The sequence below is a fragment of the Aegilops tauschii genome, chromosome 2 (genome assembly GCF_002575655.3).
Source record: "Aegilops tauschii subsp. strangulata cultivar AL8/78 chromosome 2, Aet v6.0, whole genome shotgun sequence".
NCBI classification, from domain to species: Eukaryota; Viridiplantae; Streptophyta; class Magnoliopsida; order Poales; family Poaceae; genus Aegilops; species Aegilops tauschii.
The window spans coordinates 13116923-13136316 of NC_053036.3; the positions used below are offsets into that span (position 1 = coordinate 13116923).

At 46.9% G+C, this 19394-nt stretch overlaps 2 protein-coding genes across 2 annotated transcripts; both read right to left on the reverse strand.

The window, feature by feature from the left end:
* Positions 1-655: 655 nt before the first annotated feature.
* Positions 656-4936, reverse strand: LOC109752473 (chalcone synthase 2-like). Its single transcript, XM_020311361.4, has 3 exons — positions 4649-4936; positions 4076-4441; positions 656-4043 (listed from the first exon to the last, which is right to left on the reverse strand). Exons 1-3 carry the CDS (start codon positions 4833-4835, stop codon positions 3418-3420), a joined length of 1179 nt encoding a protein of 392 aa, XP_020166950.1. The 5' UTR covers positions 4836-4936; the 3' UTR covers positions 656-3417.
* A 12444-nt stretch (positions 4937-17380) lies between these two features.
* On the reverse strand, positions 17381-19027 carry LOC109752472 (chalcone synthase 2). Its single transcript, XM_020311360.4, has 2 exons — positions 18695-19027; positions 17381-18603 (listed from the first exon to the last, which is right to left on the reverse strand). The coding sequence occupies exons 1-2, from the start codon at positions 18879-18881 to the stop codon at positions 17606-17608; spliced, it is 1185 nt and encodes a 394-aa protein (XP_020166949.1). The 5' UTR covers positions 18882-19027; the 3' UTR covers positions 17381-17605.
* Between the last annotated feature and the right edge of the window lie 367 nt (positions 19028-19394).

Here is a 19394-nt window from a genome sequence, read left to right on the forward strand (position 1 = left end):
ACCATCATCACATACATGAAGGAAGGACAGAGGAGAGGGGTGGGAGGGAGGAGGGAGTACCAGCCTGTCCGGCGGGCAGTGGTGCGGCGGCGTTGACGGCAGGGCAGGGGCGTGGCGCAGCGTCGGGGCAGGGCAGGGGCGCGACGGCGTTGACGTCGAGGTCGAGGCAGGGGCGCACGGCGGCGTCGTCGGGGCAGGGTAGGGGCGCGACGGCGTCGGGGCGAGGCAGGGGCGCACAACGTCAGCGTCGGGGCATGGCAGGGGCGTGGCGGCATCGGGGCAGGCAGGGCGCGGCGACGGCGTCGGCGTCGAGGTCCGGCAGCCTGGCGGCGTCGAGGTGTTCGTCGGTGTCGAGGCGTTCGGCGGCAGAGAGGCAGATCGAAGAACTGAATGAAAATTTTCACAAGTCCAGCTTATATACACAGAGCATTGGTCCCGGTTCATGCCACCAACCAGTACCAATGCCCCCCTTTAGTACCGGTTGGTGCCACCAACCGGGAACAAAGGTCTCTTTTCAGCAGCCCAAAGGGCGGGAAGCTGTCCAGCTTATATACACAGAGCATTGGTCCCGGTTCGTGCCACCAACCGGTACCAATGCCCCCCTTTAGTACCGGTTGGTGCATTTACTGATTATTTTTTCTATTAAATTTTCATGCATTTACTGATTATTTTATTTTGTTTCTTTTTCAAAGTATCAGGGTTTCATACGGAAACTCGTCTGTTACAAAAGGATTTCATTTTTTTGAACTTATTTGAACTCCATCTATGTTCAAAATGCACCATTCAAAGCCACATCATCAATTTTCAACCCTTTCTGAGTTCATTTGTTAATTTTCATGCATTTATTGATTTTTTTTCAGCTATAAGACCCTGAAATTGAAAAGCATTTCAAATGAACTCTGAAAAGGTTAAAAGTTGACATGGTATCATCATTTCACCCACATAGCATGTGCAAGAAAGTAGAGAGGCTTACGGCAAAAACTGGATGCACTTCGTGTACAAAACGGACAATCTCTTTCGAAGTATCAGGGTTTCATACGGAAACTCGTCTTTTACAAAAGGATTCCATTTTTTTTGAACTTATTTGAACTCCATAGTTTTTCTATATTCAAAATGCACCATTCAAAGCCACATCATCAATTTTCAACCCTTTCTGACTTCATTTGTTATTTTTCATGCATTTACTTGTTTTTTTAGCTATAAGACCCTAAAATTGAAAAGCACTACAAATGAACTTCGAAAAGGTTAAAAGTTGGCATGGTATCATCATTTCACCCACATAGCATGTGCAAGAAAGTAGAGAGGCTTACGACAAAAACTGGATGCACTTCGTGTACAAAACGGACAATCTCTTTCGAAGTATCAGGGTTTCATACGGAAACTCGTCTGTTACAAAAGGATTTCATTTTTTTGAACTTATTTGAACTCCATAGTTTTTCTGTGTTCAAAATGCACCATTCAAAGCCACATCATCAATTTTCAACTCTTTCTGACTTCATTTGTTATTTTTCATGCATTTACTGATTTTTTTCAGCTATAAGACCCTAAAATTGAAAAGCACTACAAATGAACATGGATAGATAAGTGACCAAATTAATAGTAGTTCATCATCACATTAATACCAAAGTACATACATAGTTCAAATTGAACAACATATAGCTCTCCAGAGCATCTAGTTAAACCATACATTGAAACTATGTAAAACCTTTCAATGCAACAACAAATGCGATCATAATCACAAATAAGGTAACAATTGATCCAACGTCATAATGATACCAAGCCTCGGTATGAATGGCAAATTTTCTAATCTTTCTAATCTTCAACCGCATTGCATCCATCTTGATCTTGTGATCATCGACGACATCCTCAACATGCAACTCCAATATCATCTTCTCCTCCTCAATTTTTTTATTTTTTCCTACAAGTAATTGTTTTCTTCTTCAACTAAATTTAACCTCTCGACAATAGGGTTGGTTGGAATTTCCGTTCAACCACCTCTTACATAAATAAAATCTATGTCACGTTGGTCGGCATAATTGTCATAAACAATAAATGAACCAAATAGTTATAAAAAGATAATATATACCACATCCGAATCATAGACAGGACGAGGGCCAACGGGGGCGGATACCAGAACCATCGCACTATATAATAACAAGGAATAATAAAAGTAAGAAAACTAGACAAGTATCTATCTCAAGTAATAATTTTTTTCTTTCAGAAAGAAGATAAGAACAAGAGGCTCACCACGGTGGTGCCGGCGACGAGATCGGCGCGGGCGATCGACGGCGGTGAAGACGGAGACGGGACGTGATGAACCGCTAAACCTAGAAAAATCTCGGGGAAAATGGAGCTCGGAGGTCGAGTTTCGAGAGAAGAAATATTAACTAGTGTGGCTCGGACATTTCATCGAACACCTCATGTGCATAGGAGGTGAGCTAGAGCACCCAAATGCCCTCCCCTCGCCGGCCAGTAAAAACAGAGCAAGGTGGAGTGCTCTGCTCGCTGGCGATGGGCTATATATAAGCAAATCATTTGTCCTGGTTCGTGGCTGGAACCGGGACCAATGGTTATGGGCCAGGAGCGAGGCCCATTGGTCCCGGTTCATTCCTAGAACCGGGACAAATGGGTCCAGACGAACCGGGACCAAAGCCCGCGAGGCCCCGGCCGGCTACCTGGGCTCACGAACCGGGACGAATGCACCTGTTGGTCCCGGTTCGTATAAAAACCGGGACTAATGGGCTGGCTAGGCCCGAACGAAAGCCCCTTTTTCTACTGGTGACTACACAGTCTGACAGTGGACATAGAAAAAGATAACATTTACACAACGCTGAAATGGCCATGCGTTTCCATACGATCGCTTCGCCAGCAAGAGAAATGATAGAGAATAGGAAAAAAACACCGGCATCCATAGGCATATAGAAAACGGGATTGCTAAATCTGAGTTGAAGGAGACTTAATGAAGTCTTAGTTGATGCCATATTCGTGGGATATTTGCAAAATTTTAATTTTAATTTTCTTCTTTCTTCTTTTTATATGTTTTATCACTCGGCCGAGACTTGTTAAATCAGTCGAATGAGATCTAGCCAACACTGCGGAGACAATGGCTCACGTAAGGAAGACAATGCTGAAACAACCCGGGCGAAGGAAGTAAATCCGCTGCGTGAGCCCATGAAAACGAAAACGAATCATCAATCGTTTTCATCTTATGGTATAAGAGTTACATCAGACATAACTAATTCTCATCTATCAAATCCGTCCTCTCAATCAAAAACAAAAAACAAACAAACAGGAGAATGCATCTACCAACACATACAAACCACATAGGGTAAAATACAATAGAGCAAACTTAATTGAGTGTTGTAGCGGTATAGTAGATTTTTGCATGACCAAGATAAATTGAGAACAAGCGATCGCCTAGGCAGTGACTGGGACAACTGTCTCCACAGTGAGGCCGGGGCCAAAGCTGAAGAGAACACCCCAATCCATTCCCTCGCCAGTTGTGGTGTGGCCATCCTCGGCGGAGCGTTTGCGCATTTCGTCCATGATGAAGAGTACGCAGGCGCTTGACATGTTGCCATATTCGGAGAGAACATGCCTGGTGGCGCGCATCCGTTCCTTGTTCAGGTTTACCTTTGCCTCGACCATGTCAAGGATTGCTGGCCCGCCGGGGTGCGCTATCCAGAAGACGGAGTTCCAGTCATCGATGCCCAATGGCTTGAATGCGTCCTCTAGGGCGCGCTCGATGTTCTTGGAGATGAGCCCAGGAACATCCTTGAGGAGGTGGAAGGTGAGGCCGACCTCTCGGAGGTGGCCGTCGATGGCACCCTCTGAGTCTGGCAGAATCGTTTGGCTCGCAGACACCAGCTGGAACAGGGGGTGCTCGATGGACTCGTCGGGGTCTGCGCCTATGATCACCGCGGCTGCACCATCGCCGAAGAGCGCCTGACCTACCAGCGAGTCGAGGTGGGACTCGTGCGGGCCACGGAAGGTCACCGCGGTGATCTCCGAGCAGACCACCAGCACGCGCGCGCCGCGGTGATCTCCGAGCAGACCACCAGCACGCGCGCGCCGCGGTTGTTCTCAGCGAGGTCTTTGGCCAGGCGAAGCACCGTGCCGCCGGCAAAGCAGCCCTGCTGATACATCATGAGGCGCTTCACGGACGGGCGAAGACCGAGCATCTTGGTTAGCTGGTAGTCAGCACCTGGCATGTCCACACCGGAGGTGGTGCAGAAAACAAGGTGGGTGATCTTAGACCGCGGTTGGCCCCACTCCTTGATCGCCTTCTGTGCCGCCGCCTTCCCGAGTTTGGGAACCTCCACAACCACAATGTCCTGGCGTGCGTCCAGAGAAGGCGCCGTGTAGGCACACATGTTGGGGTTTTCCTGTAGGATCTCTTCCGTTAGGTGCATGTATCTCTTCCTGATCTGCGATTTGTCACCTGAAATGAAGCATTGTTTGTTATTGTCATCGTCTCATAATATAAGACGTTTCTGCAAGCTAGTGTGTCTCACAATATAAGAAGTTTTTGCAAGCTAGTTTAGCTTGAGAAAACATCTTATATTATAAAACAGAGGGAGTAGGTTGCATGTCCATCCGAGAAAAGGCAAAAGAGATGGCAAAGAAGAATGGAATTCATTGGACTTACACATCCTCTTGAACTTCTCCTTGAGGTCGGCCATGTGGTCGCTCTTGGTGATCTTGAAGTAGTAGTCCGAGTAGTCGGCCTGGTACACGCAGTTTGCCGGCGTCGCCGTGCCGATCGCCAGCACCATGGCCGGTCCCTCCGCCCGCTGCGCCTTCCTCACCTCCTCGACCGTCATCGTTGCTGCCATTGATCTCTACCTCTACGTACCACCGGCAGAGATGGAGGCTCTGTGTGACGTCTAAGTTTGCGGGATGCAAGAGGAGGCAGAGAAGAATGGCAGATGCTGCATGTACTGGTGTGCGGTGTGGTGATATGAACGTGGGGGGCGGGAGATATAGGCGGGAAGTGTTGGTAGGGAAAGCTGGCCGCCGGGAGAAGGAGAAGGGGTTAGTTCCGTTGGACGGGAGGATGGATGGCCACGAATGCTGGGTAGGAGATGGGTGGCTCATGCGACACGTACGTGCTCATGGGTTGTTGTTGGGTCGCCTGGCCTTGGGAGTTCGTTGGGCCCTCCCCAGTTGCACGTACTCGTGTGCTCCATCTGCCCACACACTTGCACGGACTCGTACGTGCTCGGACCGCTCTGCTATTACCAGGTAGGTAGGGGAGTAGTAAGGGGAAGATGTGGCCGGCCACATCACCAACAAAACGACAATTGTTCCATATTTGCTCTACCACTTTCTAGACCGTAAGCTGCGTGGCCGCGTCCGCGGACGGTGACCTTTGAGAGGTGACGGGTCAGTCCGGGTGTGTAAAGCGTAGAGCTTGCCGTCAACCCGGGGCTGTTCACCGCGGCCACGCTCGTCGAGCTACCGACGCAGGTGCATCCAAGCGCCACTTGCACGGATGCAATGAATTCCCACGGGATCGCCTCGGTCCGCCAGCTGGAATTGGATTCCTCCAAGGAAACGGCGGAGAGCCAGGCGGACGGCCATATCACCCTCGGCCTTGCTTGGGACCATGTTCCAGTCGACGTATTCAGACGCGCCAGTGTCAGATCTGTTGCCCTCCTTATCGGAGGAGGCCGGAGAGGAGCCAGAGGAGGGTGGAGTGGCGTATACTTAAAGTCGAGTGGAGTGGAAAGTGGCTAGAGCTCTGTCCAGATGTGGATAGAATGGAGATATTTATGCGGTCAATATGGGCTATCGTGGACCGGATCCATCATGGAGGACGCGTCCATGCCTCCCATATCCACTCGAGATATGGGATGGATTTGTGGGTTGTTGGTCACTTGGATGTTTAGGTCCGGTATGAGGGTTGCGGTTAGGTCACAATTCTTTTTTTTAATGAAAGGGGTTGCCCCCCCGCCCCAATTTTATAGATTGAAGCAGACAAAGCAGTCACAAACCATTTCACAACGCCTAAGCAGGGAATAAAACTACTCTCCAGGAGACTACGCTACCTAGAGCTCGAGAGCAGAAGTTCTCTCCAACACAGCAGGAATGAAATCTAGGTACTGATTATTACATAGCCACATCAGAAGGAAGGGGAACAACGATAGCTTCCACTCTGAATCGTACCCCTCATGCTCCCCTCCCACACCTCACTTCCAGGCGATCCGCATCAGTTCTCCACGTCGCTTGTCCAACAGGAGGATGCACCTTTGCAGCAGGGTTGCTTGAGCATCGTCGCAGAGAACCTTCCACTGGTGCAAATAACAGCTTAGTTTTGCAAGAATGCAGTTCATGTTTCTCCATTTCTGCCCTTGAAAACAAAATTTGTTTCTTAGTCTCCACAAGCACCATAAGGAAGTAGCTATAACCATGTTAAGCACAGGCTTCTTTTTATGTACTCGCCAGAAAGCAAAAATATTGTCAAAGCTAGTAATTCTATCAATATCAAAGAAATCAGATACAAAGCCCCACACATGTTGGGCCACCACACAATCAAACATCAAATGTTGAACAGTTTCGAATTCCGCACAGAAAAGACAAGAAGGGTCCTCCACCTTCCTCCTTTTAGCAAGATTATCCCTAGTTAGGATTTTGTTGTGAGCACACAACCACAAGAACACTTGTATTTTCTGAGGACACATAATCTTCCAAAGGTCATCTTTGATAGCAGAAGCTATCCCCCCAAAATTGATGCCTTTGTAGAAGGATTTCACAGAGTATAAGCCATTAGATTCCAAAGACCAACTTGGCATATCAGATTCATCTGACAGGGGACACTGCTGAACAACCCTCAACAGTAGTTCCCATCTATCCAATCCACTCTGGTCAACGCACCTCCTAAAAGTTAACTTAAGTTCATGCCCGTCCCACACCTGAGCTACAGTACAATTTGTTTGGTTACAAATGCAGTATAAATCCCAGAATTGTACCTTCAGGGAACAATCCCCGACCCAGGTATCGTGCCAGAAGCTAATTAACTCACCATTACCCAATCTCCATCTGTAAAAGTTTTTCGCAGCAGCTAACGCCCAGGTGATGCTCTTCCAGAAGGTAGAACCCCCATCACCTTTTGCCCAGAGGAGGTTAGGAGCATTCACTCTATATTTATAACGGATGATTTTTTTTCCAGTCTGAATCAGACTCATCAAAGAACCTTTCCCCCAGGAAGCGAGCAAGGCCATATTATATTCTTTGATGTTTGGAATCCCCAAACCTCCATACTCTTTCCTCCTAGTAACAAAACCCCAGTTAGCTAGGTGGTATTTGTGTTGGTCCCCAACATTTCCCCAAAAGAAGTGCGCCATTTGGGAGTTGATGGCATTAATTGCCCACTTGGGAAATTTAATGACAGACATGAGATAAGCAGGTATGCTGATCAAGCATGCACAAAGCAAAAGAATTTTGCCTCTATACGTGAGATATCTCCCAAGCCATCCAGAAATGCCCTTAATAATTCTGTCAATAATGGGCTGAAGATCCTCCCTCTTCAATTTGTCATAGTGCAAAGGCACACCTAAATACTTAATAGGAAAACAACCTTTTTTACAACAGAAAATCTGAGCAAAATCATTAGCCACTCCCTCATCTATATTGATGGTCATCAAGTCACTTTTATGAAAATTAATTTTCATCCAAGAAAGGGTTTCGAAACACGATATAAACCATTTGAAGTTCCTAGCTTTATGAACCGAATTCTCCAAAAAAAGAATAGTATCGTCTGCGTATTGTAAACTCACCACACCCCCTGGAATTATATTGGGCAGAAGCCCAGATATTAGGTCTTGGGAGGCAGCTTTTTTAACATTTTTGTAAACACATCAGCTACTAAGTTAAACAACAAGGGGGGGGGGGGTGTGGATCTCCTTGTTTAAGCCCTTTTCCCCCAACGAAATAGTTCCCATTAGTATCAGTACATTTGATCCAAGCAATCCACTTGGGGCAAAAACCCCTAGATTGTAACATTTCAAATAAGAATCCCAGTTAACATGGTCATAAGCTTTTTCATAATCCAACTTAAGCACTAAGCCTTGAGATCCATATTTTTTAACCTCATGAATCACTTCATGTGCCATGACAACACTCTCTAATATATACCTACCTTTAATAAAGGCCGTTTGGTTTGAAGAGATTAATCTACGACCAACAGGAGAAACCCTATTGGTCATAGATTTGGAAAAAAAATTATACCACCGTTGCTCAAGCTAATTGGTCTAAATTTCTTCATATCCTTGGCGTCAGGCTCTTTAGGGATAAGGACAATCAAAGCAAAGTTCATTCTCTGCATATCTAGTTTGCCTTCCTCAAAGTCTCTCACTAACGCCATAAAATCAGTTTTGATAACATCCCAAAAGGTTTGGTAGAAAGGAAATGACAGGCCATCTGGTCCAGGGGCACCATGTGCATACGAACCAAAGATCGCCTCCTTGATCTCCTCCTCAGAGAAGTTACTTTGGAGACGTTCGTTCTCTTCATCAGTGACCAAGTCACTGTCCTCCCAGTAGGAAGGCCCGAGATGTACATTAGGTTTTTTTTCAGCTCCAAATAGATTTTTATAAAAGGTAGTAGCTACTTCCAGCATATCCTTGGTGCTATGGACAGGGCCATTATCTCCATTTAGTTCAGAGAGGTGATTCTTTCTATGTCTATGATTAGCTACAGCTTGGAAGTAAGCATTGTTCTTGTCACCATCAACAATCTTTCAGTCTCTGGAGCGCTGCCAGAAAGCAGTTTCTTCTTTACTCTAGATACCAGCTAGTTCCTTTTTTATCTCCTCCATCCTGTGCCTGTCTACGTCATTAATTTGATTCCTTTCCGAAAAAACGTCAAGGATATCAAATTCGAGCAGAAGCTCTCTCTTCCTCTTCTTAATGCCTGCCTCAATATTAATGCTCCAGCCTTTTACTTTCTTCCTAAGTAATCTACTTTTATTCATCCAAACATCCATGGCCGTCTTGCCAGGGACTGGAGTGTTCCAAGTTTTACGCACTAAATCTTTGAAATCAGGTTGGTCAAGCCACCACTTTTCAAACCGAAACATTTTGGGAGAGGTAACCCTCCAAGCACCAGTGTCAATGAGTAACGGTGTATGATCGCTCCCAACACGTGGGAGAGCTGTCACTACAGACAAGGGGAATTTAATATCCCAAGAACCAGAAGAAAAAACCCTATCTATTGTGGCAAAATAGGGTTATTCTGGTTGTTACTCCAAGTAAATTTCCTGTTAGCACTCTTGATCTCCATAAGAGACCATTTATTGATCCAATCATTAAACAGATAGGAAAACTGGTTATTAATAATCCCATTGTTCTTATCATCAGCCGAACTAACCAAATTGAAATCCCCTCCCAGCAAAACTGGATAGGTAAGGTTATCCATAGTGTCATGGAGTTCAGCAATAAACTCTAACTTTTTATCAATATAAGAAGTGCCATACACAGCCACTAGATGCCACAGAAAACCATCACACTTATTTTTGACAGTAGTTACAATACAAAACTCTTTATTAATAAATCCTATCACCTCAAATAATTCACTCTTCAGACCCACAAGGATCCCCCCAGCAGTGTTCACAGCCGGTAAATAATGCCACACAAATTCCTCTTTACCAGAAATATACTTGAGAACACAGCTATCAATATTTTCTTTCTTGGTTTCAAAGAAACACACAAAATCCACATGATTGTTACTAATAAAGTCACCTAGGCACTGATTTTTCCCAGTCTGGCCCATCCCCCGAATGTTCCAAAAGGCCCCTATCATTTAATCTTAAATGGGTGCGACAAGCCACAAGGCTTTTTTTTTGTATTCAGGGCAGGGCTTTCCATTGATGGTCCAGCAGTGCCATCTGAACCATTAACGTGAAAGTCACTGTTAGTAGCTTTGGTCTCATCGACCATCATTTCTAAATCTAGATTCTCAGGGAGAACAATCTCTGGATTAACGTCGGCAAACTTAAGGCAACGATTTTTCTCCTCATCAATCATATCCATGACAATAACTACTTGTTCTTCGATGCTACTACCAATGCATAAATCAACCTTACTAGTATTTGAAACAAGAACATCAGGATCAAGGACAGCAAATGATTTACCTTTGAAAGTGTTGGGAATTTCCAAGTTCTTCCTCTTCATATATGCAGCAGCTTTGTCCATGATCTTAATGTCCCCATGATTCCTAGTTATTGGTTTGCTTGTGAGCACTGGCCCCCAGACAGGAGAATTCTTGACACTTGGTTTTTTCTTCTGCACCGATTCCACACTATCCAGAGTTTCCAGCAGAGATCTCTTAACAGATCCCATTGCCAAAGCCAGATCCTCAGGGAGACATTGCATTTCATCTACCAAATCTTCCTCCTCTTCATCAGTCTCAACCATTTCAAACTTGCTTAGTTGTTCAGAGCAATATTCCAGATGTGCTGACATGGGATCATATCTTTCAGAAGGAAAGGGTTTTGCAGAAGTGGGTTTTCCATTATCTGCCTCCTTATTCTTCTCAGCGGTTTTGCTCCTAATCTCTTCCACAAAATCCTCATGTATTGTATCCAGCATATTGGGTGGGTGAAATTCCACTGCAGAAGCAGTTCTCTGTGAATTTGACTGACTAGAACTTGCAGCCAAAGTATTTTTGGGAGGGAAGTTTGCCTTGTCCAGCTCATCAATAGGTTCTCCCATGTCTTCTCCTTCAGATTTATCTTTGTTTGACATGTCCTCATTGTTATCTTCATCCTCCTCCATATTGTCTAAATCTGGGTCCAGATCATCTCCATCGGAATCCTCTCCCAGTTGTTCAAACCCCTCAACAGTGAAGAACAGAATGTATAGCTTTCTTTTCATTTCAACTAATCTCTCAAAAGGAATTTTCCTGGGATCTCTACAAGACACATTCACTCTGATATTCTCATAGAAGCTCTTAAATATACCATTCCAATCCACATCTACCAGGATCCCAAAACAAGTTGTAATCTGGGCAAACACCTTCCATGCACACCACTTTGGAGGAATCCCCTCAATTTGAACCCAGGCCTTAGTAAGTCCTCCAAATTCATCTAGCATTCCCACCCACTCGCAGATCTTGACAGAAACACCATCAATTGGGAGCTCAAATGCAGGAAACTCTATCAGGTCTTCAACATTTTTCCAAGGTGGAAATCTCAGCAATAATTTATTCTCTCCCAAGTCCCTAATCTGCCAAGGCCACTCTTTGTTTTTGCAAAAAATCCCATTGAGCTGAATCATCAACTCTGAGGCAGAAACCTCACCCTTAACCACTTTGAGATCTGCACAATTCTTGTAATTAAGCCAGCTTAGCTCTGAAGCAGTGGGCACATCAATATGGTAAAACCCCAGGCCAGCCGCTGCGCTACCAAAGTAGGTCGCTGTAGGATGTGGTTTAGCCCAGGCAGCGCCGTTGTTGACATTATGACCTCCCGCGCAGATAAAGCACTTCTTCAGCTCAATGCAGTTCCCCACATAGTGCCCCGGCCAGATACAGTTAAAGCAAGTCATCTCCTTGTACCTTGGGTCCAGAGCTTGAACTGTTGCGGCAAGAGGAGGAGGTGGAGCTGGGACTGCCGCATCAGCCACTTGCTGCTGCTGGATCCCACGCGCCACCTGCTTGGGAGGCTGCTGCCCCGGCTTGGCAACACGCGCCAACGGAGCAGCACCTCCGGTCGGTGGAGCAGCTGTCTTCCCATCTTGAGGAGCAGGCTTCTTCCCTGGCGGCGGACGGCGTTGCCGCTGCCCTCCCTGCCCCCGCTCCATCACTCCCTTAACCACCTCAACAAACGATCTAGGAAAACCTAGTTTCTCGGTGGAGATTTTAAAGATAGTAGGAGTTGGATCAAATCTGCCCACCGCCCGAATCGGGAAACAATCTTGCGCTGTGAATTTTCTATCCCTAAACAGATCTTTTCTAACCCAAAACAATTTGGGGATTGCAAAGTTAGGGTTCGGCGGCGACTGCCTCTCTATATGTAGGCGCTGGCGGCGGCTGGGAGAGGGAACCACCCAAATTTGGGGATCACAATTCTTTTTATCGGTCATTGACCGGGCCGTCCACCCGGACGTATAGGGGCAATATAACGGGTATGGCTATAGTAGATATTCTTATGGAACAAATATTTCCTAGGAACTATACATGTGCGACTTGGCGCACAAATCTCTATGCATGTCGTCATCGTTAACCATCCAGACAAGGCTGGCACTACTGGGAAAGTCTTATATGTGGGGTTGCATTAATGGAGAGCCAGGTTTGGGACCTGCCACTACTATTTTGACAAAGTACTGGTGGCATGTGATAAATAGAGCTGACCACTACAATAGAAACACCATTGGTGGGTAAATTTGGCCACCCGGTCGCCACTCACAAGTTTTTTACAGAATTAGCAGTGGGTGTAGACAACAGTGACGGGGCACCGAAAGACCGACCACCACTGGTTTGTAACATAACAGCGGCGAGCAGATAAGATGTCGGCCGTAGCAATAATCGGCAGCCACATTTTCCAAAGCTATCAATGGCGGGCTCAGTGAGGCTCCCGCCATAAATAAAGTAAGTAAGCAAGTGCTTTAAAAATCCATATTCCAAAACCCAGAATAGTCGCAAATAGTCACAAATTGTGTGTATTCAATGTAGAAAAAGTTTAAAGGATGAATGATGCAAAAAATTGAGTTTTCTATCGAAGCAGACGGTTTTCGTTCAAGACCCACATACTTCACGGGAGAATGTTCTGTTTCTGCGTGAAGTGCATCATGTTTTCCCCGTATCTAATATTTTTACCACACCCTAGCAGGTCATATAATGATATCATGCCAAGTTTCATCCTTTTCAAACCTCATTTGAACATATTTTTGAATCAAAAGCATTTTCCTAAATTTAATGGCTATAAATTCATTTGATGCTTTAAAATTATGAAATAAACCTGAAATAGTACCAAATTTGAGCATCAGACTTTAAATTATGTGTGTTCAACATAGAAAAAGTTTGAAGGGTCACTAGTGGTCTACGGGCCATATACTGCTTCATAACCAACCTTATCCACTCCACTTCATCTCGGCTGGACTGTTGGAAACACAGTAGAAAACAAAAATAATTGGCCTAGGATGATGAAGATCCTACGAACACTATGAAGATCAATACAAGCTTAGATCTGATCGTTACCAACTTCGAGTTGCAGCGGAAGAAGAGTTGGTATAGACCATTCTTGAATCCCACGAACTATGCTTCGAACAAAAGACTGAAATCACGATCTCTCTATTGATTACACGCGTACAGGCTTCATGATCCGGTAGTGCTTCGCCATCCAGAGCTTGACGTCACCGAAGAACTAGAGGCGCAAGAAGAGAACGTCACGAATCTTCACCATTATGAGGAACTAGAGAAAAGTACAACTAGATTTTTTTGAAGGGTCACTGGTGGTCCACATGCCATATACAGTTTTGCCACCTTATCCACTGCACTTCGTCTCTGCGGGCCTGTTGAGAAACATAGTAGAAAACAAAAAACATGGCCTAGGACCAAGATCATAGGAACACTATGAAGATTCATACAAGCTTAGGTCGGATCGTTACCAACTTCGAGTTGCAGCGGAAGAAGAGTTGGTGGAGACCATTCTTGAATCCCTCGAAGCGTCCCACGAACTATCCCTCGAAAAAAGGCCGAAAGCACGATCTCTCTACAGATTACACGCGTATGGGCTTCATGATCTAGTAGCGCTTCGCCGTTCAGAGCTTAACGTCGCTGAAGAACTAGAGGAGCGAGAAGAGAGCCTCATGAAGCTTCTCTATTATGAGGAGCCACAGAAAACTAGAACCAGATCAAATCTTGATCAAGACTAGAATTAGAGAGCGAAAAGGGGGTGCTCGAGACCACTAAGAAAAACTTATGTCTCTTGCAGGGTGCCCATCATGTATATATATTGGAGTTGGGTGGGGCTAGCCAACTTGTAGGAGGGGCTCCCCTCTCTTGGTGCACTGGGCTAGTTGGAGGAGTCCTCCTCCCACTCCTAGGCGCCCCATGTAGCTATTGGGCCTTCTCGGCCCATGTGGCTGCCCCCTAATAGGCCTTAGCCTACTTGGGCAGCCCATGGCGCCTAGATTAATCCCGGACGGGCTCCCGGTAATTCTCGGATCCCTCTTATATTAATGTTAGATCCTTGGAACTTTTTCCACCTTATTTAACCCGATATTCTCTGAAACACTTCTGGTAACCCAGAAACGCTTCCAGTAACCCCGAAACAATTACTTTTTTTGAAATAATTTCTTCTATTCTCTAAACTTTTCTGGTAATATGTTCTCATAATCGTAACTCAAATAGGACTCAACAGATCGTAATCCATTAAACGTGGCACCCTGTAGGTTCGGTGAAATATAAACACGAACAAAACTTCCTTTTGTTCAATGATCAACAACGGAACCGTCGACATCCATGTTGACCCCTATACTCACACGAATGATATTCAAGTGAACTTTTTGTTATCATATGCTATTTATTTTGTTTCCGGATACTTTACAAAACCCAAGATATTTTGGTATTCCGATGAGTCATACACAAGTTCACGATACCGGTTTCGTCGTTACTGGTTTTGTTCTCCTTTCTCGTTGTCGTGTTACGACATCCCTGTGAGCAAGTCACCTAGGTCTGGCCAGATAATGATGGACGCCTTCACACCAAGAGGGGCCTAAGAATATCTCTCCGTCGTTGGAGAAGAAAATCCCACTCTTGAGCTTGCACCTTGTCACCGGTGTTTTGGTTGACCATCCATCCTAGTGCATCCTCATCACTGGCATACTCCGGGAGCTGCGTCCCCTTCCAGTTCCCTGGGCCCACCGTCGTCCCTGCTGCTCCGGTCCCGGTGGCCCGGATTCGCGTTCCTTCTGGATCCTGGCTTACCTGGGGCTATGGTCACCATCCCATCCCCACTTCATTCCGCGCAGCCACGCATCCTCGTCCTCCTCCGGAGTTCGCGTGCCCGGCGATGCACGATGCCTCCTTTGGCACCGCGCGTGGCTCCCCTTCCTGCAGTCGCAGCACCAGCCTACACCCGATGACCTCCTCTTCGACTCGTGTTCCAACGGCTTGGGATTGCTTGGAATTGGCCAGGGCGAAAGCCCTGCATCTTTTGCTGGCAGCGGCGACACCCGCGGGTGCCGTCACCTTCCTGGAGGCGTTGTCATGGCCGTTCTGTGCCCCTCTTCGAGCATCAGGGGAAACTCTAGGTCCGGGTTTCCGGATCGGACGACGACGGCGTCTCGGTGTCGTTCTCCTTCTTGAAGGCGTTGTGTTGGTTGCTCGCGGCGTCCTCGGTGCCGGCTTCGGAGTTTTGGTCGTCTAGTTGTAGATTGGTTTGCTTCTCTGGTCGGAGAGTTTAGCCGTGTTCTTTTTTGTTTGGGTCGTGCATCTTTCATCTCTTCGCTTCGGGCACCATGTTCACGCCCCTTGCGTCCGTGTCATGTGTTGTACCAACTCCTGTAATCATTCTTACTCCTTCTATCAATGCAATGATACGCAAGCTTTGCGTATTCGAGAAAAAAAGCTTGCACCTTGTCATACTTTTTGATGAACCTGAAGTTGTCGTTATGATTATCCTATAACGGATGATGTTGGAACAACACCTAAGCGATTCGTCTAGTATGAAATGACTTGATACTCTCATGGTCTAGGAAACTGAGGTTACATTAACTATTTGTGTTATAGACTATAGACTTGCGACGATAACATCTCTAAGTATAACAATCAATTTGGGTCAATTCAATACGATTGTTGTACTAACATCATTCTCTCAAAGTTTTCTGCATCCTTGGAACACTTAACTTATGCCAATGATCAGGAAAATATAATCAATGAGCTGGTCCTAGAGGCGATACTAGCTAGGAATCTGATTTTACCGTTTAGTACTCTACACATGCTTATTTCTTTTCCTCTAAATCACACAATCAAGAATCATAGCAGTTATAGCATAGAACATAAACATCAATGTATAAACATGAAAATATATAATACAATTATTATTGCCTATTGAAACCAAACTGTATTTCTATTGTACTCGTATAAAAAGTTTGACCAAAGAATAACTTTCATGGTGTTCTTGGTGGAAAAAAAGAAATCAACAGTATACACTAGTTAATGCTCACACTTTTTTTCTTTGAAATTCTCTTATTTTTCAACTGAAGTCAACAGGAGTTTTTCCTTCACGAAACTTTTTATAGGAGTACAATAGTAGGTCAAGTTTATTTCAAAAAAAAGGTAAACCTGAGAGCCTTTCATTTCCTCCTCGGGTGTTTTCACAGAGGCCATCGATCGTCATTTGACTAGACCCACACACGCATAGGTCTCCCAATGAATACCAACGCACTGGCCACTCTATCTGACCATCAAATAAAATGTGAGTAGTCCATCCTCCTCTCTTTGAAACATGGAAAACGCTTTAGTCCTACCGGCTGATAGTCGGAAGAAATGAGCAGCGCGTGCTGCCGTTCGATCAAACTTGATCGTATGTTACGAGCTCCAATCGCTTTTCTGGACACATCCGGCTTGAGTCATGTTTATCCTCATTTAGTCAGCCCCCACCAGATCGCTCCATCTTGGACTAAAATAAAACCAGATCGCTCTATCCCGTTTCCCAATCAGCCATGGCGCATGCTCTCTCTCCTCTCGTCTCTCTTTTCCTCTCTCTACAGGGCTGCATAGCTCTACGGCGAAGCATTCGTCGGAGCTCCTCCCTCTCTTGAAGCAAATGCCGCGACGTTCCTCCTCCTTTGCAACATCGAAAACCAGGACCATTGCTGCCCGCGTCCATCACGACCTCTGGGCACCGCAGGGCTGTCAGCTGCCGTGGTGCGCCCTAGCTCAATTGAGTTCAGCCGCCACCGACCTCCTCCATGCCGTCCCGACCATCACTGGTCGCCTCCCTGTTGCAATTGCAACAACGAATGACGGCGGTGTTTCTACAACATCATCCTCACTGCATTTTTTCCCTGCAACATCATCTCTGTTGCAAATGTTACTTCCGCAACAAACGAAGTCGGAAAAACAATATATGAAACATCAACTATGTTATAAAAGTCTTGCAACATGAGCTTTCTTGCAAGGATTTCGGCAACACTACTTTTGTTGCAATTGTAAGGACAACTCTTGGTCACTGGATGGTGCTCGATCTAACGATTGTCGAGCTGCACGCCCTTGCGTGCTTCGGACAATTTTTCCTCTCCGCATTAACATATCTATAGTCAATAATTTCCTATGAGGGACTACTAAACTCAATCATTTGGTGTCATTACTCAACGGGTTATTGTTGAGGTGTATGCCGTCGGGTAGTCAAACTGGATAGTGATTGATTTCTAGGTTTCAACGTAAATCGAATTGGTTACTTTCATTTACGCGAATCAATAGTTCAAACCACCACGATCTCAACAACAAACAAGGTATGCGTAGCAGAGGAAAGAAACGCTATGGCCCAGGCGGTGCAGCAAAGCACGCCAACACTTCTAGTACAAACCACATACGGTAGAATACACAATAGATTTTTCCACGACGCAGATAAATGGAGAAGGAGAGATCATAAGTTGGCCTAGATAGTGATGGGGACGCTATGGAGGACGACTGTCTCCACGGTCAGGCCGGGGCCAAAGCCGAAGAGAACGCCCCAGTCCATTCCCTCGCCGGTTGTGGTGTGGCCATCCTCGGCGGAGCGTTTGCGCATTTCGTCCATGATAAAGAGTACACACGCGCTTGACATGTTGCCATATTCGGACAGGACATGCCTGGTGGCGCGCATCCGTTCCTTGTTCAGGTTTACCTTGGCCTCCACCATGTCAAGGATTGCTGGCCCGCCGGGGTGCGCTATCCAGAAGACGGAGTTCCAGTCATCGATGCCCAATGGCTTGAAGGCATCCTCCAGGGCGCGCTCAATGTTCTTGGAGATGAGCCCAGGCACATCCTTGAGGAGGTGGAAGGTGAGGCCAACCTCCCGGAGGTGGCCGTCGATGGCGCCCTCCGAGTCCGGCAGAATCGTCTGGCTCGCAGACACCAGCTCGAACAAGGGGCGCTCGACGGACATGTCGGGGTCCGCGCCGACGATCACCGCGGCCGCGCCATCACCGAAGAGCGCCTGACCTACCAGTGAGTCGAGGTGGGACTCGTGCGGGCCGCGGAAGGTCACCGCGGTGATCTCCGAGCAGACCACCAGCACGCGCGCGCCGCGGTTGTTCTCAGCGAGGTCTTTGGCCAGGCGAAGCACCGTGCCGCCGGCGAAGCAGCCCTGCTGATACATCATGAGGCGCTTCACGGACGGGCGAAGACCGAGCATCTTGGTCAGCTGGTAGTCGGCGCCCGGCATGTCCACACCTGAGGTGGTGCAGAATACAAGGTGGGTGATCTTAGACCGCGGCTGGCCCCACTCCTTGATCGCTTTTTGTGCCGCCGCCTTTCCGAGCTTGGGGACCTCCACGACGACAATGTCCTGGCGCGCGTCCAGAGACGGCGCCATGTAGGCGCACATGTTGGGGTTGTCCTGTAGGATCTCCTCCGTGAGGTGCATGTACCTCTTCCTGATCTGCGACTTGTCACCTGAAATGAAGCATTGTTTGTTAGGTGTCTTGTCCATCCGAGAAAAGGCAAAATTAAGATACGGCAAGGAAGAATGGAAATCATTGCTTACACATCCTCTTGAACTTCTCCTTGAGGTCGGCCATGTGGTCGCTCTTGGTGATCTTGAAGTAGTAGTCCGGGTAGTCGGCCTGGTACACGCAGTTTGCTGGCGTCGCCGTGCCGATCGCCAGCACTGTGGCCGGTCCTTCCGCCCGCTGCGCCTTCCTCACCTCCTCCACCGTCATCGTCGCCGCCATTGATCTCTACGTACGTACCAGCGGCCGATTTACTAGCTACTAGTTATCTCAACAGTGGCCGGCCGGCTGTGAGATGGAGGTTTGCAGGATGCAGCCGGTGGCAGAGAAGAATGGCAGATGCTGTGCGGTGATACGATCGAGTGTGGGGGGCGGGAGATATAGGCGGGAAGGGTTGGTTGGGAAAGCTGGCCGCCGGGAGAAGGAGAAGGGGTTAGTTCCGTTGGACGGGAGGATGGATGGCCACGAATGCGGGTTATGAGATGGGTGGCGCGTGCTACACGTACGTCTATACCGACCAATCCGGCCAAGTGGGAGTTAGGTGGGTCGCTTGGCCTTGGGCCTCCCCAGTTGCACGGACTCGTACGTGCTTCAACCGCTCTGATGTAACCACATCTAATACGGAGTAGGTAGGTAGGGGAGTACAAGGGGGAAGATGTGGCCGGCCACATCACCATTCACACCAACAAAACGACAATTGTTAGATATTTGCTTTACTTGCTTTCTATACCTCGC

What these genes read in the sequence shown, in the direction of transcription:
- LOC109752473 (XM_020311361.4), bottom strand. Translation starts at nt 4,835, where the DNA reads ATGGCAGCAACGATGACGGTCGAGGAGGTGAGGAAGGCGCAGCGGGCG. An exon ending in GGAGAAGTTCAAGAGGATGT is followed by an intron (nt 4,442 to 4,648) that starts GTAAGTCCAATG and finishes GCTTCATTTCAG; the next exon opens with GTGACAAATCGCAGATCAGG. An exon ending in AGACCTCGCTGAGAACAACC is followed by an intron (nt 4,044 to 4,075) that starts GCGGCGCGCGCG and finishes GTCTGCTCGGAG; the next exon opens with ATCACCGCGGCGCGCGCGTG.
- LOC109752472 (XM_020311360.4), bottom strand. Translation starts at nt 18,881, where the DNA reads ATGGCGGCGACGATGACGGTGGAGGAGGTGAGGAAGGCGCAGCGGGCG. An exon ending in GGAGAAGTTCAAGAGGATGT is followed by an intron (nt 18,604 to 18,694) that starts GTAAGCAATGAT and finishes GCTTCATTTCAG; the next exon opens with GTGACAAGTCGCAGATCAGG.